This window comes from Bidens hawaiensis, unplaced genomic scaffold (genome assembly GCF_021521415.1).
Source record: "Bidens hawaiensis isolate Kalapana, Puna unplaced genomic scaffold, B.hawaiensis_p1.1 tig00027082_1, whole genome shotgun sequence".
Lineage (NCBI taxonomy): Eukaryota > Viridiplantae > Streptophyta > Magnoliopsida > Asterales > Asteraceae > Bidens > Bidens hawaiensis.
In genome coordinates this window covers 136241-162924 of record NW_027494368.1, presented here as the reverse complement: position 1 = coordinate 162924, position 26684 = coordinate 136241, and the positions used below count along the sequence as shown (strand labels likewise).

Sequence of the window (26684 nt, the reverse complement as noted above, 5' to 3'; positions counted from 1 at the left end):
TTTTTGAATTTTTTATGGGTGTTCTATTAAAATCAAAAACCCCTCAAAAATATTCAAAAATAATGATAATAAATTCATAACTCAAAATATAACTTAAAAACAAAAAATCTAAAAAACTAAAATGTTTTATTCGTTGTACTCGTAAAAAAACTCGAGATCAGATTCCAATGAATTTTCTTGAATTTTTCCACATTTTGGAAGGATTTGAAATCACTCTATTTAAAGAAATTTGAAGGAATAGAATTCCAATTCCAATTTCAATTCTTTGGACCGAACACACCAAAATGGAATTAAGATTTCAATTCCAACGAAACGAACACACCATAAATGTTTTCATCTTAATTTCTTTGCAACACAATTTGCAACTGAAAAACTTGAATTAGATTTGTTTTTCCGCATGTTTTATGATGGCTAATTTTGCACCGGTCAAAAATTCTTTCACTGAATTACAAAGGACAAGATCTTGTCCAAATAGTAGCGACGAATTTAAACAAGAAAACGAAGATGAAAACATGATTTTGTGATTGGTAAACTTGACGTGTGTAAACATGTTAAACAATATTCCAAACGATTGCAAAAATATCAGCAAGACATACAGTTGATTCTATATCCTGTACATGCACATTTGAACGTATTATCTAACCCAACCCGAATACCCTTAACAATTGGTGTTCAGTAGTCTCCAAATGCAACAAATATCCTCACCGGTTCTATTTTCTCTAGACCAGATTCAACTCTTGTTACCTCAGCTATATATCCCAACTTGGATTCATATGCATATCATGCTCCTCCCTTCCTTTCATCCTCTACGAACATGCTTACGCAAAACTCGCTAGCAACTATCATTTAGCGACAAATGATTGTCTTAGTTTCTTGGGATTCATTGTGTCCGCTTGGGTTTTTGTTCTCATCATCGCCGCAAACTCATTGTAGTTTATCCGGCCATCCTGCAAAGTTAATATTTAGGGCAAATATATTATCAACAAGATAGTCATCCTAAAAGGTGGCAGTTGCAGTATTAATCTGTTTATTTTGCGAAAAGTACATTAAAATGTCACAAAACTTATTTTTTATATGCTAAAGTCCCTAAAGTCTTAAGCTGCTCAAAATATGATCATATCATTCTTTAAAAATTTAAAAAATGTTAGATTCTATTTTATTTATATTTTTATCAATTTAAGTTATTACTTAAAAAATCACAATTGCGTGCATTTTAGACAGTTTAAGATACTTGAATATATGTATGTGTATATATATGTGTGTGTGTATATGTATATGTGTGAGTACATATATGCTTCTTTGCAAAACAAGCTTTAACAGTTTTTGAGTTACTCACATGATCTGAGTCAACATCAGATATAACTTCCTTTATGTCCCTGTCATCAGTCATTCCATAATCATGTAAAGCACGCTCAAGTTCTTCTATAGTAATGTACCTGCCAATAAAGAAACCGGCCCGTTATGGACTACAAACGACTGTTTTCTAGAATATCAAACCTAATATCGGCGGTGTATGTACCCGCTATTATCTTTATCAAAGTACTGGAATGCAGTGTACAGATGATCTTCTCTATCCATTCTATTCAGATGCATTGTTGCTGTTATGAACTCTTCATAGTCTATGGTTCCGTTCCCATCTGCATCAGCCTGTTAACATTTTCCAAGGAACAGATTAATAAGCTTTTGGACCGATTAAGAAAATCAATCTGATAATGTTATTTGGTTGTCTTACAGCTTCCAGCAATTGTTTGACTTCAGATTCAGATAGTCTTGTCCCTTGCTTAGATAGTCCCTGTTTCAGTTCCTCAAGTGTTATTGTTCCACTGTTATCAGAATCCATGCCTTTGAACATCTTTTTAAGTCCCATGATTTCTTCCTCAGAAAGACATCCTGCAATCACCTGCTCAATATTCCAAAACACAATATTGAAATCAGATGTACGTATGATTCCTCAAGTCAAGTTAATTAAGAAGAGAATTGCCATCCCTTCATATCAAGACACATAAACTGGTGCATGGCAAGACCTTCTCCAAGGGACCCTTGCAGCCCTGCCGAGCAAGGGCGGGTGTTCAAGTTATTACATATTTTTTTAATAAATAGCTTGATTTGGTGTAAAAAAACACTTTGATTATTAGAAAATATATACATGTAAAAAGTGGTAATGCCATGAAAATGTAAGGGTATTTTTTTAAGAATGAGATACGTGGAAGCAGATTAGGCCCGTTTATGGGTGCCTTCGAGGGGTTTGGCTTGGAGACGGTCTAACGATTATCTAGAGATATTTGTGAGATAATGATCTTGTACGTACCCGAAGTGCAACTTTTTTAAAATTATTCATAGCTTTAAATTGTTTTAGCCTGCCAAGAACAGCATTGCCAAGTGGTTTATCAGGTGCCTCTCCATCTTCCACAATCCAGGGATGAGCTGAAAAAACATAGGAAAAATTTATGAATCTGCCCGTCATCGCGGTAATTTACATGCTTTAATAAGTACGTACAAAGAACTTGATGGGCAGTCAGCCTATTCTTTGGATCTGAAGTTAACATCTTCTTTACAAGATCCTTCGCCTGAGGAGATATCGAAGGTCAAGGATCACTCGTGAAATCAATGTACCCGCGCAATATTGCATTAAATATACCATGTTCAGATTCTGTAATCACATAATATATCACGTATAAGCAAACTCTTCATTGAATATTAATCCTTATAGAGTTAAAGAATTAAAAAATCACCTGCCCAGAAAGGAGGAACTCCACTTAGAAGAATATATAACATGACCCCTATGCTCCAGATATCAACTTCTGGTCCATATTTTCTTTTCAAGACTTCGGGTGCGATATAATACGCGCTTCCCACAATGTCTTTGAATACTTCACCTGCAATGAGGTCACTGGGTTACATGAGAAGATGAAATTTCATGCATACAGTTACAGAAAAGTATGCTTGTATTTTGAGGTTGTAAGGCAAATCCTATATTGTTAATTTGTCCACCACCGGGCACATAACATCCCATTTATATTAATCTGTTACGCCAATATTCTTCAACCAAGAAAGAGCAAGCGTGTTAGAATTCGTTTGAGATTAACGTTGTTTGTAGAACACAGAAAGGCCAAAGTCTGTAGCTTTAAGGGGAGCATCTTCTTCCTTGTTCAAAAGAAGAAAATTTTCAGGTTTAAGGTCTCTATGAATAACGCCCATAGTATGGCAGGTATGAACGATTCTAACAATGGTCCGGAGCAACGATGCAGCAGCCCTCTCCGTGTAATGGCCCTTGGCGATAATTCTGTCAAAAAGCTCTCCGCCAGCGCACAACTCCATCACCAAATGCACCGAGTGTTTGTCCTCAAATGCACCCTTTAACTCAACAATATTAGGCTGTCCAGCCAAATGATGCATGATCTGCACTTCCCTCCTCACATCCTCAACGTCCTCTTTATTGGCAAGTTTCCGCTTAGCAGGTTTTGCAAGCAAACTGCTTTCCTGAAGTCTTGCAAGTGCATAAATGGGTGACACCAAACTGGCCCCTGCCAAGCTCTTTGCCTATGGTGTAGAGAGATCGAATGTCTTCCATGGGGCGGCCCAGGACTGTTCCGATAGGCGACTGCTTGCCATTCTTTGCAGGCTGAGCGGCAGGGGCGGTTGTCTTAGCTGGCGCAGGAGCGGTCGTCTTAGGAGGTGTGTTTTCGTGATCGTTTGCGGTGTCTCCGCCTTTTAAGGATTTCTGAGCTTCAGGTTCTGATTGATCTTGAGGCTGGGCTTGGGAACAACAGTTCCCCATTGGGATGGTCGGAGGGAGGAACCGAGAGAGCAACAAGGAAGGAGGATGGGTCTTTCGGTGATTGATCAAACTGAAGGTTTAGGGAGTTACAAAGGGAATCTAGAGACAGAGGAAACATTGAGAGGGATTGTAGGAATGGAAACTTCAACCAGTCTTTTGTTTGCTACATCTCTCTTTCTTTTTTTAGTACATCAACAATATTCTTAATCACACAATAACTCTGAGCTTTCCTAGCCTCCAAATTTTCTCTCAATCTTGTCTTCCTTTCAAAAGTGTTTCTTTTTGCATTAATATAATTAACCTCCTATGGATGATCATGTTTACATCCTTCATTACAAATAAAGTTTTGTGAAGATCAATGTCTGTGACTCTCATTTAACAATCTTTGAAATCCATCAAGGTACTTATTTTTATAAGATTAGTGTTGTCGGATTAATTTGTGAGGTATGGTTCGGTCACTTTTAACAAAGCTTTTTATTGAATTGTTTGATTAAAGCACAAATAACAACCTCATGTGTGAATGAGATTGCTAAAAAATATACCTCCCTTAATGTACATATGCCCACTAATTTCTTAATTATGGTAATGTAGTTGGATTTATACATAGATGTAACACGCCTAAAATTCAACCCAATTGTATGTGTCTCAACCCAATTGATGACACGTGTTTCTCATATAAGTAATTACTTGCTTACATGTTGATATGTGACATACAATAATCTACGTACATAAAATATATGGGCACTGATAATTAAGATACTAGATAAATATATTGTTGAAGTCTAATATGATAAAGCAAATAGAGTAAACTTGGTGTGTTTACCTGGTTTGTTGCGCTGAGCAATTGGGATATATTTTGTACATGTTGTATTGTGGTAGTGCACTAATGTAAATTCGGTTCGTATGGACTAAGTTTATTATGATACTGACACTAAATTAAATAATAATAATAATATGTACATTAACACATAAAACTATAAACGCCCGTATATCTAAAAACCAACCTATTATAAAGTTTGTAACGATAACGACACTGAATGTCCACGCGCGTTGTGTGGCGAATATAGCCGATAAAAACTTGGGCATTGTAGTAGTGATTCACCACGGATTCGGTCGGTATTGGCTACATTTGTTACGACTGTAACTAAGCCTAAAAAATAAATTCGTCAAATTAACATATTAAAAATAAAAAACCGAAAAAAGTAACGACACTCATATACCGTGTTATAAAAAAAATTAACATATCTAAAACAATACCTATTCGGTCAGTTAAACACGAGTGTTGTAGAGACGAGTTCACATGTATTCACTCAATATTGGTTATGTTCGTAATGGTACAATAATTAAACCCAAATAAAGAAATCAGTCGAATTAACACATAAAAAATTAAAATATTTAAGACGTCGTTTTTTCGATGGGTAAACTCCGAGCGTTGGTAAAACCAGGGTGTTATCGGTCTCTGACGTTGTGACGGTGAATAGGCAAAACCCGAGTGTTGTGGCAGTGAGTCAACTTGCATTAGGTCGATTACAGTTACGTACATTACGACATCATAATTAAAACCAAAATAAAAAAACATAAAGGATGTTGGTTACGGTTACGTACGTTGCGGTATCGAAATTAAAACTAAAATAAAAAAACACATAATATTTGTTTGGTTAATTTGCGCGTAAATAAACACGAGCTTTCTCGGTCAAGGGCGTTGACATGGCAAGTTTGTGTGATATCGGTCAGTTTTCATGAGGTTTGTTTGGTACCGGAACAAAAAAAATTAACGTAATGTCGATTTCCATTACGTTCATTATGGTAACTTAACTAAAAAACAAAATTCACAGAACAATCCGATGCCGCCAAGTGGCTCAATAAGGCACTTGCGGCACCAAAGTTCTTAATTATATATAGTATATAATATAAAATATTTGGTTGTCCCAGATGAATTGACAGGGTCCGTTGTTACACTATTACCTCTTAGCTCAACCTGACTATGGGGTTGTTTAAGAGGTCTGACTAATTAAGAAGTTGTCTCTAAATCGTTCAGCATGTTTTTGAAACTATTTATTAGAAGTCTACACCAACCATTAAGCGATGTCCTTTTAGTGGACCAAACATACTCTACCACTTACCGATTTAAAGCTAGCCTCTTAATAAAATCATGGACATGTTCATTCATAGCCTTAGTTTGATCTGGACCCATCTTGCGTTTCTTTTGAACAATAGGCGTGAATGCTAGATTCACACGCAACCGATATTCTACTATCTCCCTTGGCACACCCATCATATCCGAGGTTTCCATGCAAAGATATCTAAATTTTGGAGAGTAATTGCTTTAGAAATGCCCGCACTATATCTAAAATAGTTGGGCCCAGTGTCACAGTTTGCTCTGGAAACTTTGGATTTAAAACCCATTTATCCGGTTATGTTCTTGCGGACAACTTTGGTATCTTGGTTGGCTTAGAAATTTCAGTTGTGGAACAATGTAAGAATGGAGAACCACTTTTCAATCCCATCTTGAAGGCTTGGACCGTTGTAGCAATATCAATATTTGGATGTCCAATGCTTCCCTGCTAAACTGCCAACATAATATCTAAGATATTCCTCATGTTTTGGAGTGATCCTGTACAAATCATTAGTTAGCATCTCAAATGACCTACTACAAGAAAATTGGTTATTGAATAAATTAATTAAATGTGCAAAAGAAGTAATTGAATTAGGAGGGACACTCAGTAGCCATTTAAGGATGATCCTGTAAGAGTTGATCCAAAGCCCTTACATAAGCATGCTTTCTTTAGATCGGCTAAAATGGGTATGATCTCCATCCTTTCATTATATTGTGCCACATGTTCTTCAGGATCCTCCATAGAGCTTCATGTTGGGAGTTTGGAAGCGTTTTGGGATGTCAGCATCACATATCGGTGAAAAAATATTGAAATCTTGGTGATTGCAGCAGTCACTTTCGGTATAGGTTGAACTATGCCGGGTATGTTGGGGATCCTGTTCTTCAGTGTTTGTAGCTCTTTAGCATTGTAGGATTCATCCCTGTATCCTGCACAAATCCAGCATTGCTAGAAATTAAAATAGGATCATGACTGGTGTTACCGGCATTAGGATCCTTATGCAATAATCTTGGGATCCTTTCGGGGATCCTTGTCGCTGCAATTTTGGCATATTATTCACTATTCTGCACTTCAGGCGAAGGATTCATGGAAATGAAATCCTCGATGCCCTTCCCTCGGGATCATGACATGCTGAAGTCTTCATTGCTTTTGCCCCTAGATCCTGAGGCTTCAAAGTTCAATATCCTAGGCTGCTGGATAACGAATGGCTCCGCTACTTTAGCTTTCTCCGACTTTAACTTATGGATATCTTCTAGGAACGCTTTGTTAACATGTTGTTGCTTTGCCATTTGCTTCCTTACTTGACCTGGGATCCTCAACTCAGGCAAACAGTATGCTGGTGGATGTGACTTTTGAGGTGTTATCATGCCTTCTTGGAGGTGGTGGCATCACACTCGTAGATTGAGTTAATGGTTGAGTTGACTTGCTTAGAGATGATGACTGTTTCAAATGGGATGCCATTGGTGATGATTAAAGGGCAGTGAGTGATCACGAAAACTGGAACTTGAATATGTAAACTTTGTAAAGCACCACTTACCCCATGGTGGGCGCTGTTTGGATAAGAAAATGACTAAGGAAGATTGGAATCTTCTCAACTCCATCAGAAAATGGCTAAGTATGGAAACCGAGCAAACTTAGGCCTTCGTGCAAGCTTAAACTTATTCAAGCAAGGTATTTTTCTTTGCGAGCAAGGTTATCTTCTTGAAGTCTTCTAAGTGTTAGTTCGAGCAAGCTACACTTCATCAAGCAAGGTTGTTATTCAAATCAAGCAAGGTTTGTTTTAGGACAAACTCTTGATTAAACCAAGCTAAAACCAAGTATTTTTGTAAATCGAGCAAGGTTTATTAATAAACAGTGGACTTTTATCAGGCAAGGTTCAACCTCAAGCAAGCTACAGTGTCACCAGCACACTTGAACTTGTTTAAATAAGATAAAGACAAAAAGGTAGAAAGGATCCAAGAAGAACAAGTTTGCTCGTAGGATATATATCGAGCAAAGTTTGATATTATCATGAAGATTGAAGTATGCTTGAAATATTCTAAATAAAGCTTACTCGGAGAACTATTCCAAGCACACTTAATGGTTACAAGGTTTGCTCGACAAGGACAAAAGCTTATAAGCTTACTCGAAGACCTCTTTACACTTGTAATACTTTGTAATATGTTTGAATATGTTAAGAATAAATCATTAGGGTTTCTAGAAGGTGTTAGGGCATGCCTATTTAAGGAAACTTTAGGGCACGTCTATGACAATGGACACAGAGCGAATAATGTGATTTGACGGTTGTCTCTTTCCTAAAAAGAATATCTTTATACGGAAAAGCTGCCACAAATACAAAAATTCCACCTAGAAACCCTAATCGTTTTTCATTGTATCCTTCCCAGTATTAATGGAAATCTTTTTAGTTAATTTGTGTGTTTGTTACATTTATGTTCATTAAGCAACAATTTGAGTATTATTGATTCCGCCTTTAATATTCATTGATACTGTACAAAAGCAGTATTCGTAACCGCCGTTTGTGTTGGTTACGAGACTGATTAGTGTATGTTTAAGTGAGTGAATCGGGGACCTGACAAGTAGTATCAGAGCTTGTGTCTCTGCATTTGTGAAGAACTTTTTCTGATTTGTTGCTGAAAACTGTTGATTTTGAAGATGAAGAATGACGTCAGCTGACAACTGTTCCATTGATTTGTGACATCAACTGACAACTGTTCCATTGATTTGTGATGTCAGCTGCCTTGTTTTTCATTTTTATCAGATGTACTGTTTTATTGAGGTTTAAAAGTGTTATTTACGCAAATTTACTTTGATTTCTTTCCTTTTGTGTCTAGATCGTATTATTATCCATCCAGATTCATCAGATCCGAGGATTTCATCCACAGATTTGGTCATTATTCAAAAGTTTGTTAAATTTTAAATAATTTTTCATTTCTGAAACCTTTTCAAAATACCAAAAACATGTCTGGAGTAGTGGATGATCAAGAGGTTTCAACTAACAAAATTCCAAGATTGTTAAAACATAAAATTATATTAAGTGGAATGTTCTGTTTGAGGCTACTGTGTTATAATCATGTGGAAATGTGAAATTCAATAAAAAAAAATGGACCATATGTCCCTGATGGCATAAACAAAAATTAAACTGTTGAAAGACAGATGATAAACAAAGATGATAGAGCACTGTCCATGATGAAACTTGGTCTATCTTGGGAACATTTGACTAGTGTGACTCATCACACCACTACAAAGGATATGTTTGATGCCATTATGGAAATGTTCGAGGGAAACACTGAGCTTAAAGACGTAAAGAAAGACAAACTGAAGAAACAGCTAGATAGATTCAAGTTCAAAGAAGGAGAAAGATTGAAATCTGTTTTGCAGAGGTTTGTTGCAATTGTCAATGAAATCAGAATTATTGACCTTGCAATAATATATTTTGATCTAAACAAGAAGCTGTTATCATTATTGTTTGGAGAATGGTACACTGCAAGCAAATTCATCAAAGAAAAGGCTAATTTCCCAACTTTCAAGCTTGATGATGTTCCAAGCTGCTGAGAATGAAATGATTGAGAATAATATGATTAAGGAAGATAAGCCAAGCTTTCAAGTAACTAATTCTCTAATTACACCTAACTTGAATAATTTCCATACCCGCCCTTGTAGGGACTCCTACCACGCCATGCGCAGTAGACGGATTAGCATTAAAATCACCTATAGCCTCTCTGCCAAGAATCACAACCTGTTTCGACCTTGCCAAAGAACCAAGAGCTCAACATCCTCAGTTCCTTACCATCATTAAGAGTAACTGGAAAAGAAATTACACCTCGAGGATGCATAACCTCATAACCAAAACATGATACTGGTGCATGAATAGGTTTCAATTGAGCCTTATCTTCTTCATCAAGTTGTTAAAAGCATTGCTCATACATTTTGTATGATGTACTTCCCGTGTCAAAAAAACACATATTGAGATTGATAATGACCGATAAATGCAGTAATAATCAAAGCATATTTCATGCAAGGACCACCCTTTACTTTTGGAAAAACTTCTGGCTCACCCTTCCAATCATCATCTTCAATCTCGGATCTCTTGTACACGCAGAGTTTTCCTCCTTGGATCATGTGGACGTTCAAATCCTTTACCCACTTCTTTGGCGGACCATGATCTACCCGAGCGGGTTGTTTGTGTGCCCTCTTTCTTACATTCTTCAACAAGTATTCCAACTTGCCTGAATTAATTGCGGATTCAATTTCCTTCCACAGACTTACACAATCATCGGTATGATGATCAATGTCATTATGAAACAAGCATTGTTTGTTTGGATTAAAATGTTCCCTGCGGATTATGGGTTGAGGTTTCTTAAACTCAACATTCTCAGCTGTCAATATTTCAGACGTAGTCTTTGATAAAAGAGTCCACTTATGACCATCTTGCCCGCAACTCATATCTTTTTTCTCTTCTATCCAATCAAAGTTCGTGCATCAGGCTGTTTAGAAGATTTTGCGAGTGGTTGAATGCGTGACCAAATAGATCCTTGCCTTTTTTTATTTGGCCGAGTATTCCTAAACCCCGCTTTAGCCGTGTGTTTAGGATTGCCACGTCCAAAGACCTTATATGTTGCCGCAAAGGGCTTTAGCCGTGTGTTTAGGATTGCCACGTCCAAAGACCTTATATGTTGCCGCAAACACCTTTGCGGCATACATAATCTTGTCCCAGGTCTTAGGCATCCCATCACGCCCTATCAGACATCGAATCAAATATTTGTTTCAGACGATTTTCCTAAAGGCACCTCTTAACATAACTTCACTGATTCCACCGATATTCAAACTCTCATTAATAAAACGAGTGATAAAGTCTTCCACAGATTCATTCTCTCGCCAAACCACATCCAAAATTTTAGAACGATCTTCCGTATGTGTTTTTTGTTGGCTAAAATGTTGTGAAAACTTTGCCAGCAGATCATTCCAACTCTGAATCTGCCCATCAAGTAACTTTTCGAACCACTCGCGGGCAACTCCCGTTAAAGTGAGGGCAAACATATTGCACCAGTATGGTAACGTCTGTCACACCCCAAAAACCTTACTTAGGCAGCGGAAGACTTTTGACCAAGTCGTTCGGGTTGTGAGAGACGCCGATAGCCAATCATAATAAAGTATAATATAATAATAAACAAAGTTTGACTTTTCAAAGAAATTTTATTATTATTAAAGTTTACACTTGTATAAAACACGGTTATTACATATCCCAGATTATTCTCCATATTCAAAAACGACCCGCCTCTTTTCCTTGGTCACCACGAATCCATCATTTACCTGAAAAGCAATTAAAATCGTTTGTCAACACATTGTGTTGGTGAGTTTTCCTTTTCAATCAAAATATTCCCTATGTATGTATGTATGTATGTATGTATGTATGTATGTATGTATGTATGTATGTATCAAAATCCATAAAATGATCTCTCGTCATTATATAATAGTATCAATCCCGTGTGTAACGATCTATCGTGATTACATCACAACAAAATCATATAAATCCCGTGTATAATGGTCTATCGCCATTATATCACAAAACAATAAAATTTTATCTTTTAAACAAATTGTGCTGTTGTAGACAAGCAAAGAATACAACATGCGTATGACTATCATAGTTGATAACTCGATACGTACCAGACTCAAAATATACCCACTTTTAACCTAACGCGATTAGAAGTGGGGGGCGTCACCCCGATAGATCTACCAATATTTATTTGCTCCTTTCTAGGGTTAACAGTTATTTAGCAACTAGACTCATCCCGTGTTTAACACGGTTTGTAAAATAAAATGTTGATGAAATCAATATATAAATAAAGAATATGTTTTTCCCCCAAAAACATTTATAAAACAATTAAACAAATCCATTTAAAAACGAGGGGGTTCTTAAAGAAACTCACGGTTTAAAGCTTTCGTTCCAAAATCTCGTGTCCTATATTAGTACACGTGTTTGTTAATAAAACTTGGTTTTAATTTATAAAAATCTTTTAAGTTTATTAATCCTAATCTAATGTTCACACAAGCACATAAGCAAGTAAACATCTTCCTATTAAATTAACGAATAGTTCGGTTTTCGTAAACTATTGTTTAAATAGCTAAACAAATATATAAAAAATAAAATATTAAAGTTTCAGTTGCTGGAAATTTTTAAGAAAATATTAATTTGTTATTTTTAATGAATCTTGTCGGTTTTTTCGATTTGGTCGATTTTGTTGGTTTCAGGTTTAAAAACGAAGCGTTTGTTTTTTCGTTTAAAATGTGAGGCCCCGTTCCCGGTAGCCCTAGTTTAGCGTTGGATTTACTCATAAACACAGTTCTAAATATCAGAGTTAATTAAAAACTTTCGCGGAAACGTTAACTTTAATCATTCGATACAAAACATTAATCTTTTCCTTAAAGCATAACATAAAACATTACATTTAGAACATCATTTCTTCCATCTTCAGATGCCAACCGTTCAATACATTCCATGTGTCCTCTTCATGCTAGCTCATTAAACACATTTACTTGCGTGCATACTAAAAGTCAGCTACGCTGAGTGAGTTCTAGTTAATCTTACCTCATACCATACATACAATTACATACATATACTTGCATATCCGAAGATACATATTAATATCTTAACCTTGTATAAATATCCATAAGAGGAACGCCACTTAATATTTATTAAAAGTACCGTGGCTATTGCCCATGCTATATATTTTCCATAAAAAGACACTCTGTATAAATTCTACATAGAAGGACACTCTATAAACTTCCATAGAAGGAACATCCTATATATTTTCATAGAAGGAACATTGTGCTTTCCATTAAAGGAACACTATGCTTTCCATTAAAGGAACACTACGCTTTCCATTCAAGGAACACTATATATATTATCCGTAGAGGGAACTCCATACATAATTTATTATTTAATATCCATATAAGGAGACAATCACTATTCTTGGCAATACATGCAATATCAGAAAATCGTTCACGCATCGACAAACAATCATTCTTACATTACTTTTAATATTCATATCCTTATTTATAACCTGACAGTATGTGCAATATCCGAAGATCGTTCACGTACTACTAACATAACGTACATACATCATTCATACATCATATATATCAATCATATCTTTAACTACCAGCTGGCGGTACATGCAATATCCGAAGATCGTTCACGAACCGTCAAGCAACCATCATACATGAATTATACAAAGCATACACTTACCACTTAAGGTAAGTGTATTAACTATCACATCGAGTATGCACACAGACCCGAAAACATAACAAGAAAAAGGGGCTAGAAACTCACCTGAACTCGGTTACTTCTTCCATTAATGGTTACTCCTTTCTTTGGTTGTGCATGGCTAACTGTATAACAATTATGCGTATTGATTACTATTGTTTTCCATATCGCGTTTCTATTTTAATTATTACCCTCAACGAACGGGGGTCCGGGGGCAGCTCCCCTGGCAACGGGGTTCTAGGGGCGCAGCCCCTAGCAGGGTCCAAGGGGCAGAGCTCCTGGCTGGGGTCGAATTTATCTAATTCGCCATCTCATTTTCTATAACGAATTAAGTGTAATTCGTTATCAGATCACACTTTAATTCTCTATCCAGGTCTCATTCTAATTCGTCATCCTTCTTTAGCTGATTCGTTAATCTAGTTCGTCACCTTTCATGACCTGATTCGCTAGTCTGGTTCGTTATCTTAGTTCGCGGGCCTAATTCGTTATCCTAACGAATTGGGTGGGTAACGAATCATTTGATTCGTTATCTGATCATAACGAACTGGGGAGACTGATTCGTTATTGGGGCATAACGAATTGGTGAACTAATTCGTTACCTTGTCATAACGAATTGGGTTAATTGATTCGTTATCTTCTCCTAATGAATCACACCCATCTTATCCAGACTTTGACTTAAAGGTCAAAGTCAAAATCGTCAAGAACACCATATAGTCAACATATCTTAGATCTGCAATTAAACCTACGTTTCTTAACCAAATAACACGATTTAGGTATCAATGGATTCGGAATTACAGCGCCTACAAACCCTAACCCTTTGTTCGTCCATATATTCATGTTTATGGGGTGCGATTTAGGCATATATGTTACGGGTCTTCATACTAACAATTAGCCTATCAAACTGTAATCAATTTCAGTAAGTTTAGCTTTGTTGGATTCGTTTTTACCATACAAAAACAGATCTATGATTGTTAGGCTAAATCCGAACTTAAACGAACAAGTTCTTGATATAAACGTACCTTAAACGAGTAGGTTTACGAGTACGGTTTAGTCTTGATGTTGTTTTGGTTCGTCTCGATGTTCCAGCACCAACATTCTCAGGTTTACGCCTTCGGATCTTGACTCGGGGTTTGGATAATGTTTGTGTGTGTTTATCAAGGTGTAGGCTATGGTGTAGAGATGGATAATGATGGAAAGGATTAGGGTTTAAGGGGTATTTATACTCCCTTAAGCCCATGGACTTAAGGCCCATCTTTCCCTTTTGGTCCATAATTAATTCCATCTAAAAAGCCTACTCATTCTATCATATTTTATTATTATAACCGAACGGGAAAATTGGGATGTTACATAAGAATGTAACGTTTAATCTTGAAAAATACTAGTTACATATGTATTTTTCTAGTATTATAAGTTACTTTGCAAAAATATATTATTTTTATTTTCGTTAATATTTTCTTAAAGTAGCAACTTTTTAACGTGTCGTGTCGGTTTTCGCGACACGAACCGTTTTGGACTAAGTTTTGTTATCTTGTCCTTTTCCCATATATTAAATTATGTTATATATGAGCATCTTACAACTTTAGGGTATGTTCTAAAATTGTCCCTAATAGTCGTATCGGTTCACGTTTAAAAGCCGATTTTTCGACCATTAAAGTTACCGATAAGTCAAATAAGTCAAATAAATCTACACAAATCATCCTATGAACTAATTAAACATATTATAACACATATTTCATTCAAACTTCCAGATTTGATCACATAATCTCACAAGACACATTTAAACCAATTTTAAGCTTCTAACTTAATATTTGAGTTCATTAATAATGTTACAAATCAACTTATCATTTCTTATTTGAACAACATTCACTAGCGGAGCCAGAAACTTTTTCCAATGAATTCGGAATTTTGATGCTTGATTTTTTTTTCCGGTGTCAAGTTTCGCGCCTGAATAGGACGGGTCGGGTCGGGTTGATCATTCGGTTAGATAGATAAAATGCAATATCACTATCATAACAAAAATATATCGTTAATATTAAATAAAATACAAAGTCATTAAATATAAAGATATTGCATATTATAATTTGTCCTTACGTGTTTTCATGATTTGAAAAATATCTTCAATCGCGACTTTGAAAAAGAACATATTCTCAATACAAAAAATACAAGCATCATTTATATAATTGTCACTCAAATGGTTATGCAAATACGACTTCACATGCTTCATTGAAGAAAAACACTTCTCAAACGATAGACCAACAGGTATTGGGTGTTGGCGATGGTTGAAACCTTGAGGCGAACGACGAAGAAAAAAGTTGATCGGTTGTTGAGTCGATGGCTGATGTTTTTATTTGTTAACTAACTAAACTATTTATTATTAATGGGTTTGAATATACTTTTTTAAAACGATAATGGGTTCGCACGCAGAAAAAGAATGGGTTCAATCGTTAATTCAACACTATATGTTATATATAAAACCGAAAAAGGACCGGGTTCGGCCGAACCCGGTGGTGATAGTGTGGCTCCGCCACCACTGCAAGAAAAGTGGCCATCAAGGACTAAATTTTCAGGGACTAATATATCAGTCTCGAATACATGGTATCTAGGACTGCTTTATCAGTCACTGATAATATTAGGGACTGGGTTTTATATCCTGATGTTAGTGACTGATAATCAGTTGCCAATACTTTGACACCTTATCTAAGACTAAATTTCAGTCCCAAATGTGTTTAGGAAATATAAGGTTGTTGTGAAAATTTATTAACGGCTGAATTTCAGTCTCAAATATGTACTAAAAAATTACTTAAATGTATGGTGACTGATAATGAGTCTCCAACCTAGAAGGAACATATTAGAGACTAGGACTAAACTATTAAGGACTTGTGTTTTAGTCTCAAATACTTGGTATTTGGGACTTTTTTTTAGTTGTTGATGCATTAGGGACTGATTTTTACACAACATATTTTAGTGACTAATAATCACTCGCTAATATTTAGACACCTTATTAAAGACTAAATTTCAATCTCAAATATATTTCTCTGTAATGGATTAATGGGGAAATTTTCTTAAAGACTAATTTTTAGTCTCTATTAATTTATGAGGGAATGTATAGGACTGAATATCAGTCCTTATTACTTTCAACAAAACATGATGAATTCAAAACTGATATTCAGTCTTAAATGCCTTTTAATGTAGGAAATGATCAGTGACTAATTTTCAATCTCAAATTATGTTAATCAAATTATACCATTTGATAGGAAGTATCAACGACTAAAGATCCATCGCAAAGATCTTTTTCGCAATCTTACAATCTTATTCAAGACTGATATTTTGTCTTGGGTATATTCAACTCCTCAATATTTGCAATTTTCAACTGGCCTTATGACTCTGCAAACAAGTGGTAGAACATTCTGGTATAGCAAGATAACCTCTCTTTGTTGATGATAGTCAGGAAGAAGAATTTATAATTTGACCTCCAACCTAGAAAAATTATCTTCTCATATCGTGAACTTTAGGGGATGGGTTAAGAATGCTATACTAGAATAACAGAGAAATATCCAACTTCATAAATCATTGTAAATACATTTTCCACCCAAAAACTCTCTTTTCATATGCGCAACCTATTTTATAAATAAAGATTCAAACTTTACATGTATTAATTATTTAGCAAAGCATCAACGGCAGAAAACATGATCTCCCTCCTCAATCTCATGTACATTTTAATTATTTCAAATTAGTTAATATGTGTTGTAGACTCCTAGTTATTCTCCTGTATCTTCTCAACTATTTGTGTATATTTGTTCATGTATTTAAATTGTTAACGTACGTACATTGAATGAAAGTATATGATTTCTTCATCAAAATCTCTCCATGATCTCTCTAATACTTAATTAATATGTCAAACTCTTCTTTTTCTTCTTACTTGCTTCTGTTGGTTCTACTTCATCAACAATAAGTATAAAACTTCTAATCCATGTTGCATTGAAGAAAGTTTTACTTAATATATCTAAATATGGGTATACTTAGCCTATTAAAAGATACACTTTTGATCCAGTTTTTTCTGTACTCCATATGTCTGGTACAAAACGTTTTGTTTTCATCTTTTATCACATCCTTCCCCGCTTTCTCATAATAATAAAAACATAACATGAAACAATTACCACAATGATATTATTTAGGTTTATATGCTAAAAATACACTTTAAATGACTATTACTCATTTCTTTAAGACTGAGTGTAGTAGTTTAAGTAAAAAGTGAAAACAGAACTGTCATGTAAGTATAAGGACTCTCACTAACTTCTCCATCAAAACGGTAATGGTTTAAGTGTTTAGCAAGCCACACAATTTTATTTATTTATTTATTAGGTTATAAACACGTGCGATACACGGGATTTGATAGAAAAAAAAATGAGTTTAATTATGTTTAACATACAACAGGATCGAATAGCACATAAGCAAAAGTTTAAGACATACAAATAAAAACCGTTTGATAAAGTGGAAGAGTGAACTCACTAATGAAATATGTTCCATTTTGGTCATCGGTTACTTGATGACTATAGTTGTTGCATCTATTAACATGATTGTAAGTAAGATGTAGAAATTGTAAATAAGCAAGCTAAATATTGAAAATGAAAATCTACATTTAATGACAATGTCATATCCATCAACTTTCGTCCACAAGATTAGAAAATTTCCTTAAAATAACATGCAAACAACAAAGTTATAGCGCTTCTTTCTAAACGGACATTATTTCTTCAAGGGCTTCTAAACATAATCTTTATCATATGATTTTTGCATTGGTATTAATTGCTATGCTTCATCTACAGACTACGAATAGTATCCCATTCGGCTTTTTTTATCTGCGTCCAGGTGTTGGAAACGCTCAATTTTTAACTTATATTCTCAACGCATTTTTTGGAACATTGTTGTCCGTATCAAGTTCGCAATATAACATGCCTCTCCCATCCTCGCTACCGGACTGGGGCAGGGGCTTGGGATTTGTTTGTTCTTGTGTCATTAAGATGCGGTCTCTCTCCGCTTGGCTGCAGGGGCGGACCTATAGTGTGAAGAAGGGGGCGTCCGCCCACCTTAAAATTTTATCATCTTTAAGTATATATGTGATTTATTTGAACCACCCCCATGAAATTTTGACACCGCCCCCCGTTAGCAGAATTACTGGAGGATCCGGGAGAAAATAGAAACAAACTTTACAAATTTTAGAGTGTTTCTAGCCAATTAATGTCTGCAATTGTGTTAGGTTTAATTGTAAAAGGAGGAGGAGGAAGAAGAAGAAAAAAGAGTTTAAAAATTGGAGAAGAGCGAGAAAATTGGAGTTGACTGTTGACATATACTTTTAATTTCTTTCATTTAACAATACTTCTTTCTTCTCACGAAAGAAAAGTAAAAATTAAAAAAAGCACACTCAATTAAATTTATGTGAGCCTTTCAAAAGAAAATCTAATTTCTATAATTTGCCCTTTGCATATTGTAAAATTTGAAACTTATTATTCTCTTTTAACGATTTTTATTTATTAATCGGATTTAAATTTAATTTAATAACGACAATTTGATTTTGTTTTTTAGTTATATCTTACTAAGATTATTCTTTATTTTATTTAAACAAATTTTATAGTTTATATAAATGTTTTATACATTTTCATTATTCTTAAAAAAAAACTAAATTCATTCACTAATGGTTCTCTAGCCATTTAAACCGATTATTATAAACACTTTTATCATTTTATAAACTAAGTTCAATAATCATTTAAATGAATAAATATATATTTTATGTGTGTTGGTGTGTATTTGTTAACTAATAGTTTATATATGTTAGTTGTATTTGCTATATTGTAATTAACAACTTTTAAAATATAAGAAATTGTAGAGAGTAATGTATGGATATTGTATTTCTTTCATTGATATCTAATGACGAATAATATAGTGTTACTATGTACTTGAAATTTAACTTAGTTTTATTATTTTATTTATTTGACTTGACCCGCCCCACCCCGACCCTGGATTTGCTTACCGTTAAGCATAACAACCGGCTCCTAAAAAAACTTTACCCCCCATAAAAAAAGTTTCTGGGTCCGCCACCGCTTGGCTGATTCTCACAGATTCTTCCTTGCGTGGCAGTGCTGCTCCGGATTTTCTTCTTGTTACCAAATCCCCAACTCTCACCTATAACAAACAAACAAGCATACTCAGTAAAATCTCACTCATAGTATAGCATAGAAACTATAATGATAGAAACACCTGTAGTGACTCCATAACATCAGGGCTCAGTTCCTTGGATACAGCAATTGTTTAAGCTTGCAACTCCATTGAGTCCAACAAGTTGACTTACAAATGTTTACATCATCAGTCATTACACCTAACCCTTTCAGAAGCTTTGATCCAAGCTGCAAACTTGTCTGCACTTCCAACCAATCAGAATTTAAAGCTTCATCAAATTGGTGTTCATGTCATAATAATAATAATAATAATAATAATAATAATAATACCTCTGCATTTTCTAGAATAGCATTGGTTGCCCCTGCCTCCTTAAGATCTAAGAGATGCGGAATGTCCTGAGCGCGATCATATATAGGTACCTATAAACCAGCTTCTATCAGAAACATTAAACAAGGTTTATTATCTTATGTTTGAGGGAGAGAAATAGTTACTGCAGGGAACGCAAGGCGGATCCTTTCAACAACTTCAGCCACCCTCTGTCTTCCTTCATACATGACCATGACAGCTTTTGGAGAAGAAATACCAGCAGACTGCAAAACAGCAGCACGCGATCCATCCCCACTGGGAAACCAAGTTTACTAGACGCCTGCTCAGATAGAGAGAAAAAATAATTAAACGCTTTTTTTCAGTTTGTTACCAATAACAATCTCAGTCTAATTAACTAGTGGTAACCGACCTTAACCACGGATGGATCCAAATCAAAGGCAACCTAAGTCCATCCAGCATCCCCGTCTATACCATTGGCCAGTGGAGTGGACAAGAAGTTGGCAAGAACCTGTAAGCATACTAAAAATATTTTAAGTGTAATAAATAAAAGAGACTATGAGCAATCTTTAAAAGCAATATTTTAAGTGTGCACATAAATAAAAAACATGAACATGTGGTGTCCACAAACAAAAGTAAACAGTTAAATTATTTTAAGTGTAATAAATAAAAGAGACTATGAGCAATCTATAAAAGCAATATATGGGTGATAATCTGAATCTTACCTCAGAATTAGATTCATCAGCATTCACCAATACACTTCATTTACCTACACATAATAACAGAAGAATGGTGATAAATATTCTGGTTAAAAATAACAACAAAATAATAAAAGATTTATGTAAGTTACCAACCTAATCAAAACGAAATAGATCATGAGATGAGGTTAAGTGAAATTTGAGACCCTAAAGACATCAAGATAACCAGAAAATGATCACATGACACAAATATTAAATCATCATCATCATCGTACTCAGTATATCCCACCAATAGCAAAGCTATGGTAGGGTCTGAGGAGGGTAAGATGTAGACAGCCTTACCTCTACCCTATAAGGATAGAGAGGCTGCTTTCGGTGAGACCCCCGGCTCGATAGTAGTTTTGCATCAAGCCTTGGACATAAGGCACATAGCACTCAATCATCGGGACACCGGCTGATCGGTGCATGTGCCTTATGATCTATGGGACACAAATATTAAATGCATACTAAAAAATGATACTGAAATTAAGTCAAAACCATATACTACCTTAGAACTTGCACATCTCAGCAAACAAAATGGACACAAATAGTCTCCGGTAATTGCAAATTTGGACAATTAGTTAGAAAAGAAGACACTAAAAGCATCGAATAACACATTATAAGCATACATATACATATATATATATATGGGTGTCTAAAATACACAATCCCGATTAACCCGTACACGAATAAAAAAGCATGTCGTCCTTAGATTATCATCTGTAAAGATCTACAATTTGGAAAGTATATAGAACGTGTTATCATGTTATTGTGATGTCGGAATCGGGAATTAAAATGTAAGGTCTGTTACTATATTTGGTACCATGAAGAACCAAACATTGATAACTTTGTCCGTTCACTGAAAATGAAAATTGAAATTCGGACCCGTTAACTCAAAAATGACAGTTATGGCCCTTGAGCAGAACCAGAAAAAAGATCAGATCTTTCAACAAAAAACACAAAACAGAGAAAAGAAGGTTGTCCTTGAGGCACAATCATTTAAAAATGATAAAATATTTAGAGTTACCTTAATTAAAATTGATTTTGGAACTGAAGAAGTTGAAACCCAACGACCTATAGAAGAATAAATCAATAACCAAAAACATAAATTGAATTCCATATTAGGTTTAATGAAGAAATCAGGTTCTAAAACTACCTTATAACATCGGTTTGATCAAATCTCTGCATAATTCACATTGGAAAAGAAAGAAAAAAAGATCAATAGCAGTTGAAAAAAAATATCAAATCGTAGATCAACTGTACGTACCTTAGGAACTGCCAAATTCAAATTATCGGAGCCAAATGCTTGACCAATCGTCGATTTCCGCACTCAGAAACCTAACTTCTGTGAATTGATTTAGGGGAAATGAGATTTAGTTAAAGATGTGATACATGGTATAAGTATAAGAAATTGAAAACTGACCTGAGTTTTATTGGTGGTTTTCAGCCTCAAATTCATATTCCACTACTTTAACCTGCAAAAAAATGTGTCAAAAGGTCAAACGGGTCAAAAGCTAAACAAGAAAACAAGCAGCAAATATTAATAACAACTACCTCTGGCACATAATGCATAAGCATATTTTCAATTCCTGATTTCAAAGTGACAGATGAGCTTCGGCAACCGCTACATGCTCCTTGCATTTTTAGCTTCACAACTCCAGATTATCTATCAAACTTAAAAGTGTTAAATAGACGATATCATATATATTTAAGTTAAATATACAATAACCAGAGTATCAAAGAAGCATACGTATCAAATCCTATGTACTCGATGTCCCCGCCATCATCCTCAACGGGTCATATCTGAGTTTCCAATAACTCTTTAATCATCGCAACAATTTCTGAGCCATCCTGCAACATTATGTGACAAATGATTGGTAACTTTAAAGATCATAAATACACTTAATAACTGCAACAAAAAAACCGGAAATATAATTTTTCGGGTCGTTTTGACGGTTCGTGTCGGGTAAGATTCAACACAAAATAAAAAAAAAAACGAAACAATAATAAAAGATAAACATTGTCATTAGAAATTTAAAAACATTTATTAAGCAGGTTGATTAGGACTAGGGGTGTTAATCGGGTCAACCCGGTCGGGTTTTGGGTTAATCGGGTTTTGCAAAAGAAAAAACTAACCCGCAACCCGACCCTATTAAGGTTCGGGTTTGTCGGGTTCAGGTTTCAATCGGGTTTCAGGTTAGTCGGGTCGGGTTAATCGAGTTAATCTATATTTTAAGATTAAATTTTATTATACCTAACTGAGATGACCCAATATCTTTTTTGAAATCTATCTATTAATAAATTACATAACAAATAAAAAATGAGTCGAGCCCAAGTTCGAGATTGAAAAAACAACTCTCAAGTCGAACTCGAAACAAGCAGAAGCTCGAGCACTAATTAGTCAAAATAAGCCGAAGTTGAGCTTTAGCTTGACTCAACTTATTTACACCCCTAACTGGCAGCTCACTTTTTTTACTATAATATTTGTTAAATTTAATATTTGGTTTCCATTGTTGAAATATATTATAATTTGCATTTTCGTGAAAAGAAATAGAATACAATATTTTTTTATATGTATTATTGAAGTTGAAATTAATATCTCCATTAAAACAGATATGTGACTTAAAAGTCAGCAGCATGGATATGTTAATGAACTGAACATTAGCAAACCAAATCATACAACCAACCTATTTTTAACATTAGAAATGGTAAAAATAATAAGTAGAAACCAATTTCACCAACTAAATCTAAGTAACTCTAATTGGTTGAGACAAGAAAACAGGTTTCTGACCCGGCCCGATATCACACTAAAACCGGTTTGACCCAAACCGTCCCTACCCGATGGTTTGTAGAGTAGTTCGTATTCTCGTGCATTGCAACCAATTTCAACCCGACACTAGTCGGTTCATATATGGTCGAGTAATTCCCTCCTAAAATTTGTTTCCAACCTGAACCGGTTTCTCGCCAAACCGGTTTTGACCAGAATTGACCAAACCGATTCGGGTTAGTAGGGTTGGGTTACTCTATATTTTGAGGTTAATTTTAATATATACAATTACCTAACTGAGATAACCCAGGTATATCATTTGCTTCAAATGACATTTTATTGAATCCAACTATGTTTGTAATGTCATTGGGAATGTCTGGATGAGTTTATAATACAATTGTTTGTCAAAGAATCACGTTATAGCGTATCAAATATAGTAGTACTGAACATTAGCATGAGATCATAAATAGAATTCGTTGGTGGAATTGAGTTTTGGGCATCAATCCTTATATATTAGTATAAGTACTAGTATAAGATAATCGGGTTATTCGGGTTAACCCAAACCCGATTTTTTCCCTATATATTAGTATAAGTATTAGTATAAGATAATCGGGTTATTCGGGTTAACCCAAACCCGATTTTTTCCCTATTACTATTCAGGTTAATCGGGTTAACCCAAATAACCCGATTAATACTTGTTTACCCTACTTAACCCGACCCTAATTAGCTTATTCGGGGTCTGGTCGGGTCGGGTCGGGTTAATTGGGTTCGGGTATTTTGGACACCCCTAATTAGTTAGGACAACCATTAGAGTCTACACAATAAAAAGATGATAAAAAATGAACTAACTTCAGGGTTAACGTGTCCTTGATTCCTCTCTTTAATGGTCTGCAACAATACCTTTAAATTACATATGACCAATCTGCATATTATACATCAAGAAAATAACATAAGTCTCATTCCATTTGAGCAATTAACCTATTCATAAACTAAGAAGTTTGAAATTAGATTAACACAATGAGTACCTTTACATCTAGAAGTTAATACTTTAAAACTTTTTATACAAACTCAGAGAAAAGATGGTGAAACATTAGCATTGACAAATTTCTTGCATCATATATAATTGGGACAAACCCTTCCTTGACTGCCTCAGCATTAACAATCAACTATTACTTAAAATCTTGAATTACTTCTCCATGACGTCATTAACAACATCAATAGGAGAATGCCAATTAAAGCAAATTACTTGCATCATGTATTATATGAGACCCTAGTCACAAACCATATCACAATCAAATCCAAAAAAAATCTACTTTACAATGAAAATTCATAATATTTTAAATTTCAAGACAAACATCTCTACTTTAAACCTCAAACAGAACAACAAAATCATCCTTTTTGTAATGGTACTGAGTAAAATGAAACATAGGAATTCTTACCTTTTCGTTAATCGCACTGACCGGTTGTTGTTTGTGAATGTGGTAGACAATTGCTTCTGTGTGTGGATATGTTAAAACTTATGGAACCCTAAATTAAGCATTTGATATTCATTAAACTGTAGTTAAGCTTACTAGTGCAGGGGAGGAGACAAGTGTGGCTAATGGAGGTTGTGAAAGATTGAACCCTAGCCACTAGGCCCTGTTATTTTTCGTGTTCGGCTTCAATTAGTTTTTTTGGCGCCAGATAATTTTAGGTTAAACCGTCTAAGAGGAGGAACACATCCTGTGTTTTCTGTAATTCCAATGTTTTTTTTGGAAAAAATATAAAGTTTAAACTTATTAAAATCTTTCCTTAATCAAATTTGACATGTTGGTGCTTTGGTATTGCTTTCTTCATTTAAACAAAGTACTTATGTGATTATCATATCATGCATCTATAAGTTGGTTGGCGTAAAAAACGAAATAAAAAAAGAGTGTAGATGCATGATATAGTAATCGATTATTTTCTTTTTACCATTCAAAATATAGTTTTTTTCTTTTTAAGTTTTGATTGTACTTTTATCAAAAAAAAGTACATGTCTTTAACATAACGAACCTAGCAGACGACGAAATTATTTTTCATGTTTAGTTCTGGTATCGTAACGAGCATAACCGATACCGACCAAATTGGCGTCAACTTGTTGTCACAACATCCATGTTCTTGTTTTATACATGTCAATTTAACGAAATTATGCGTTGGGTTTAGTTCTTGTACCGTAACAAACCTAGCCGACACCTAAAATGAGACAGAGAATTCAACATAGTTTTCTCTCATTATAAAGAGTCACAAGTTAAAAAACACATAATATGATAGATATGATAGACATCAAGATCACGTAATTATAAGTTATATGTTTGTCGATACTGTTCAGATGTTTAATTTTTGGGTAATAAGTGCACTTGTAATGGACACTCTAGATCATGTGCTTCTAAATTGTAAGCTTGCTTGATTTTTTTATATAACAATAGGCATAAAGATGTCTCGATAAATTAAGATTATTTACTTATTTGAAAACCCTCCACCTCTGATGGAGTGGTTATGCTAATGATGGATAAGTGATTACCCTCTTTGAGGGGTCAGGTTCAAATCTTGAAACCCCCCGAGTTTTCTATTACAGTATATTTACTCCAGAGAGGCTTCTCTTGTGCAGGGTACAACATCTGTATAGTGACAGATGGCTTGAAATTTTCTCGGGGAACGTCAAGCCAAACTCGGATGCTAGCGTGGGCCCGGTTAAGACAACATAGTTCGGCCTTAGTGGGGTGGTGGGGCTCCTCATTAAGGAGTTGCGGTCTAACTTAACTGTGAAATTCGCCGTTCAAAAAAAATTTACTTATTTGAAACTTTATCTTATAAATAATCAATTTAATTCGAAAAATTAAATAAATAAACATTTATGCATATATTTATTTTACCTTTTTTATTAAAATATAAAAATTTAATATTTTTTAATTTAAATTCATTTTGTATTAGTTAATATATCATTTATGTATGCACATTTAAATTTTGAATTTGTAAATAATTTATTAATAAATTATAATAGCCTACATGAATCCATTTTAAATTTCTAGCCTTTATTATCTTAATGGTTTTCATAAGACATGTTCACAAATAAGGGAATTATAAACTTTTTACAGTTTTAGCTTATAGGTAAATTACTTTTTTTACTTCTTTAATAGTTTAATTAAATGATGTGGAGCTCAATCCTTGTCGAGCTTGAAGTAGCTTAGCGTGTTTTCACACACTTAATATATTGGTTTTGGTTTGTTAATCGAATAGTTTTTTTCTCTCTAATGTTTGAAGATTTACTATGAACGACTAGATTTAACTTTAATTAGTGAAGTCTAAGACCCTATGTATATCTTAACATTCATGGCATTATTGTTAATTTGACAAAGGTTAAATAATGGGAAAATACTCCCTTCATGGGTTAACGGGTGTTAAAGGCAAGATAGGTTAAAGTGTTAATACACAGGCTTTTAAATCCTCTACACAAACACACAGCAATTTAAAAATTACTTTAAAATTAAATTGAGGGGAGTTAAGCAAG

At 34.6% G+C, this 26684-nt stretch overlaps 1 protein-coding gene, 1 long non-coding RNA gene and 1 pseudogene across 2 annotated transcripts; all 3 read right to left on the bottom strand.

The window, feature by feature from the left end:
* Positions 1 to 842: 842 nt before the first annotated feature.
* On the bottom strand, positions 843 to 3013 carry LOC143574681 (calcium-dependent protein kinase 34-like). Its single transcript, XM_077059248.1, has 8 exons — positions 2926 to 3013; positions 2733 to 2876; positions 2639 to 2650; positions 2309 to 2424; positions 1733 to 1900; positions 1520 to 1647; positions 1337 to 1436; positions 843 to 947 (listed from the first exon to the last, which is right to left on the bottom strand). The coding sequence occupies exons 1-8, from the start codon at positions 3011 to 3013 to the stop codon at positions 843 to 845; spliced, it is 861 nt and encodes a 286-aa protein (XP_076915363.1).
* Positions 2463 to 4183, bottom strand: LOC143574686 (calcium-dependent protein kinase 17 pseudogene; annotated as a pseudogene).
* Positions 4184 to 19499: 15316 nt separating this feature from the next.
* Positions 19500 to 20165, bottom strand: LOC143574685 (uncharacterized). Its single transcript, XR_013142641.1, has 4 exons — positions 20064 to 20165; positions 19819 to 19973; positions 19657 to 19746; positions 19500 to 19566 (listed from the first exon to the last, which is right to left on the bottom strand). It is a non-coding gene; the product is annotated as an uncharacterized LOC143574685 (long non-coding RNA).
* Positions 20166 to 26684: the final 6519 nt, after the last annotated feature.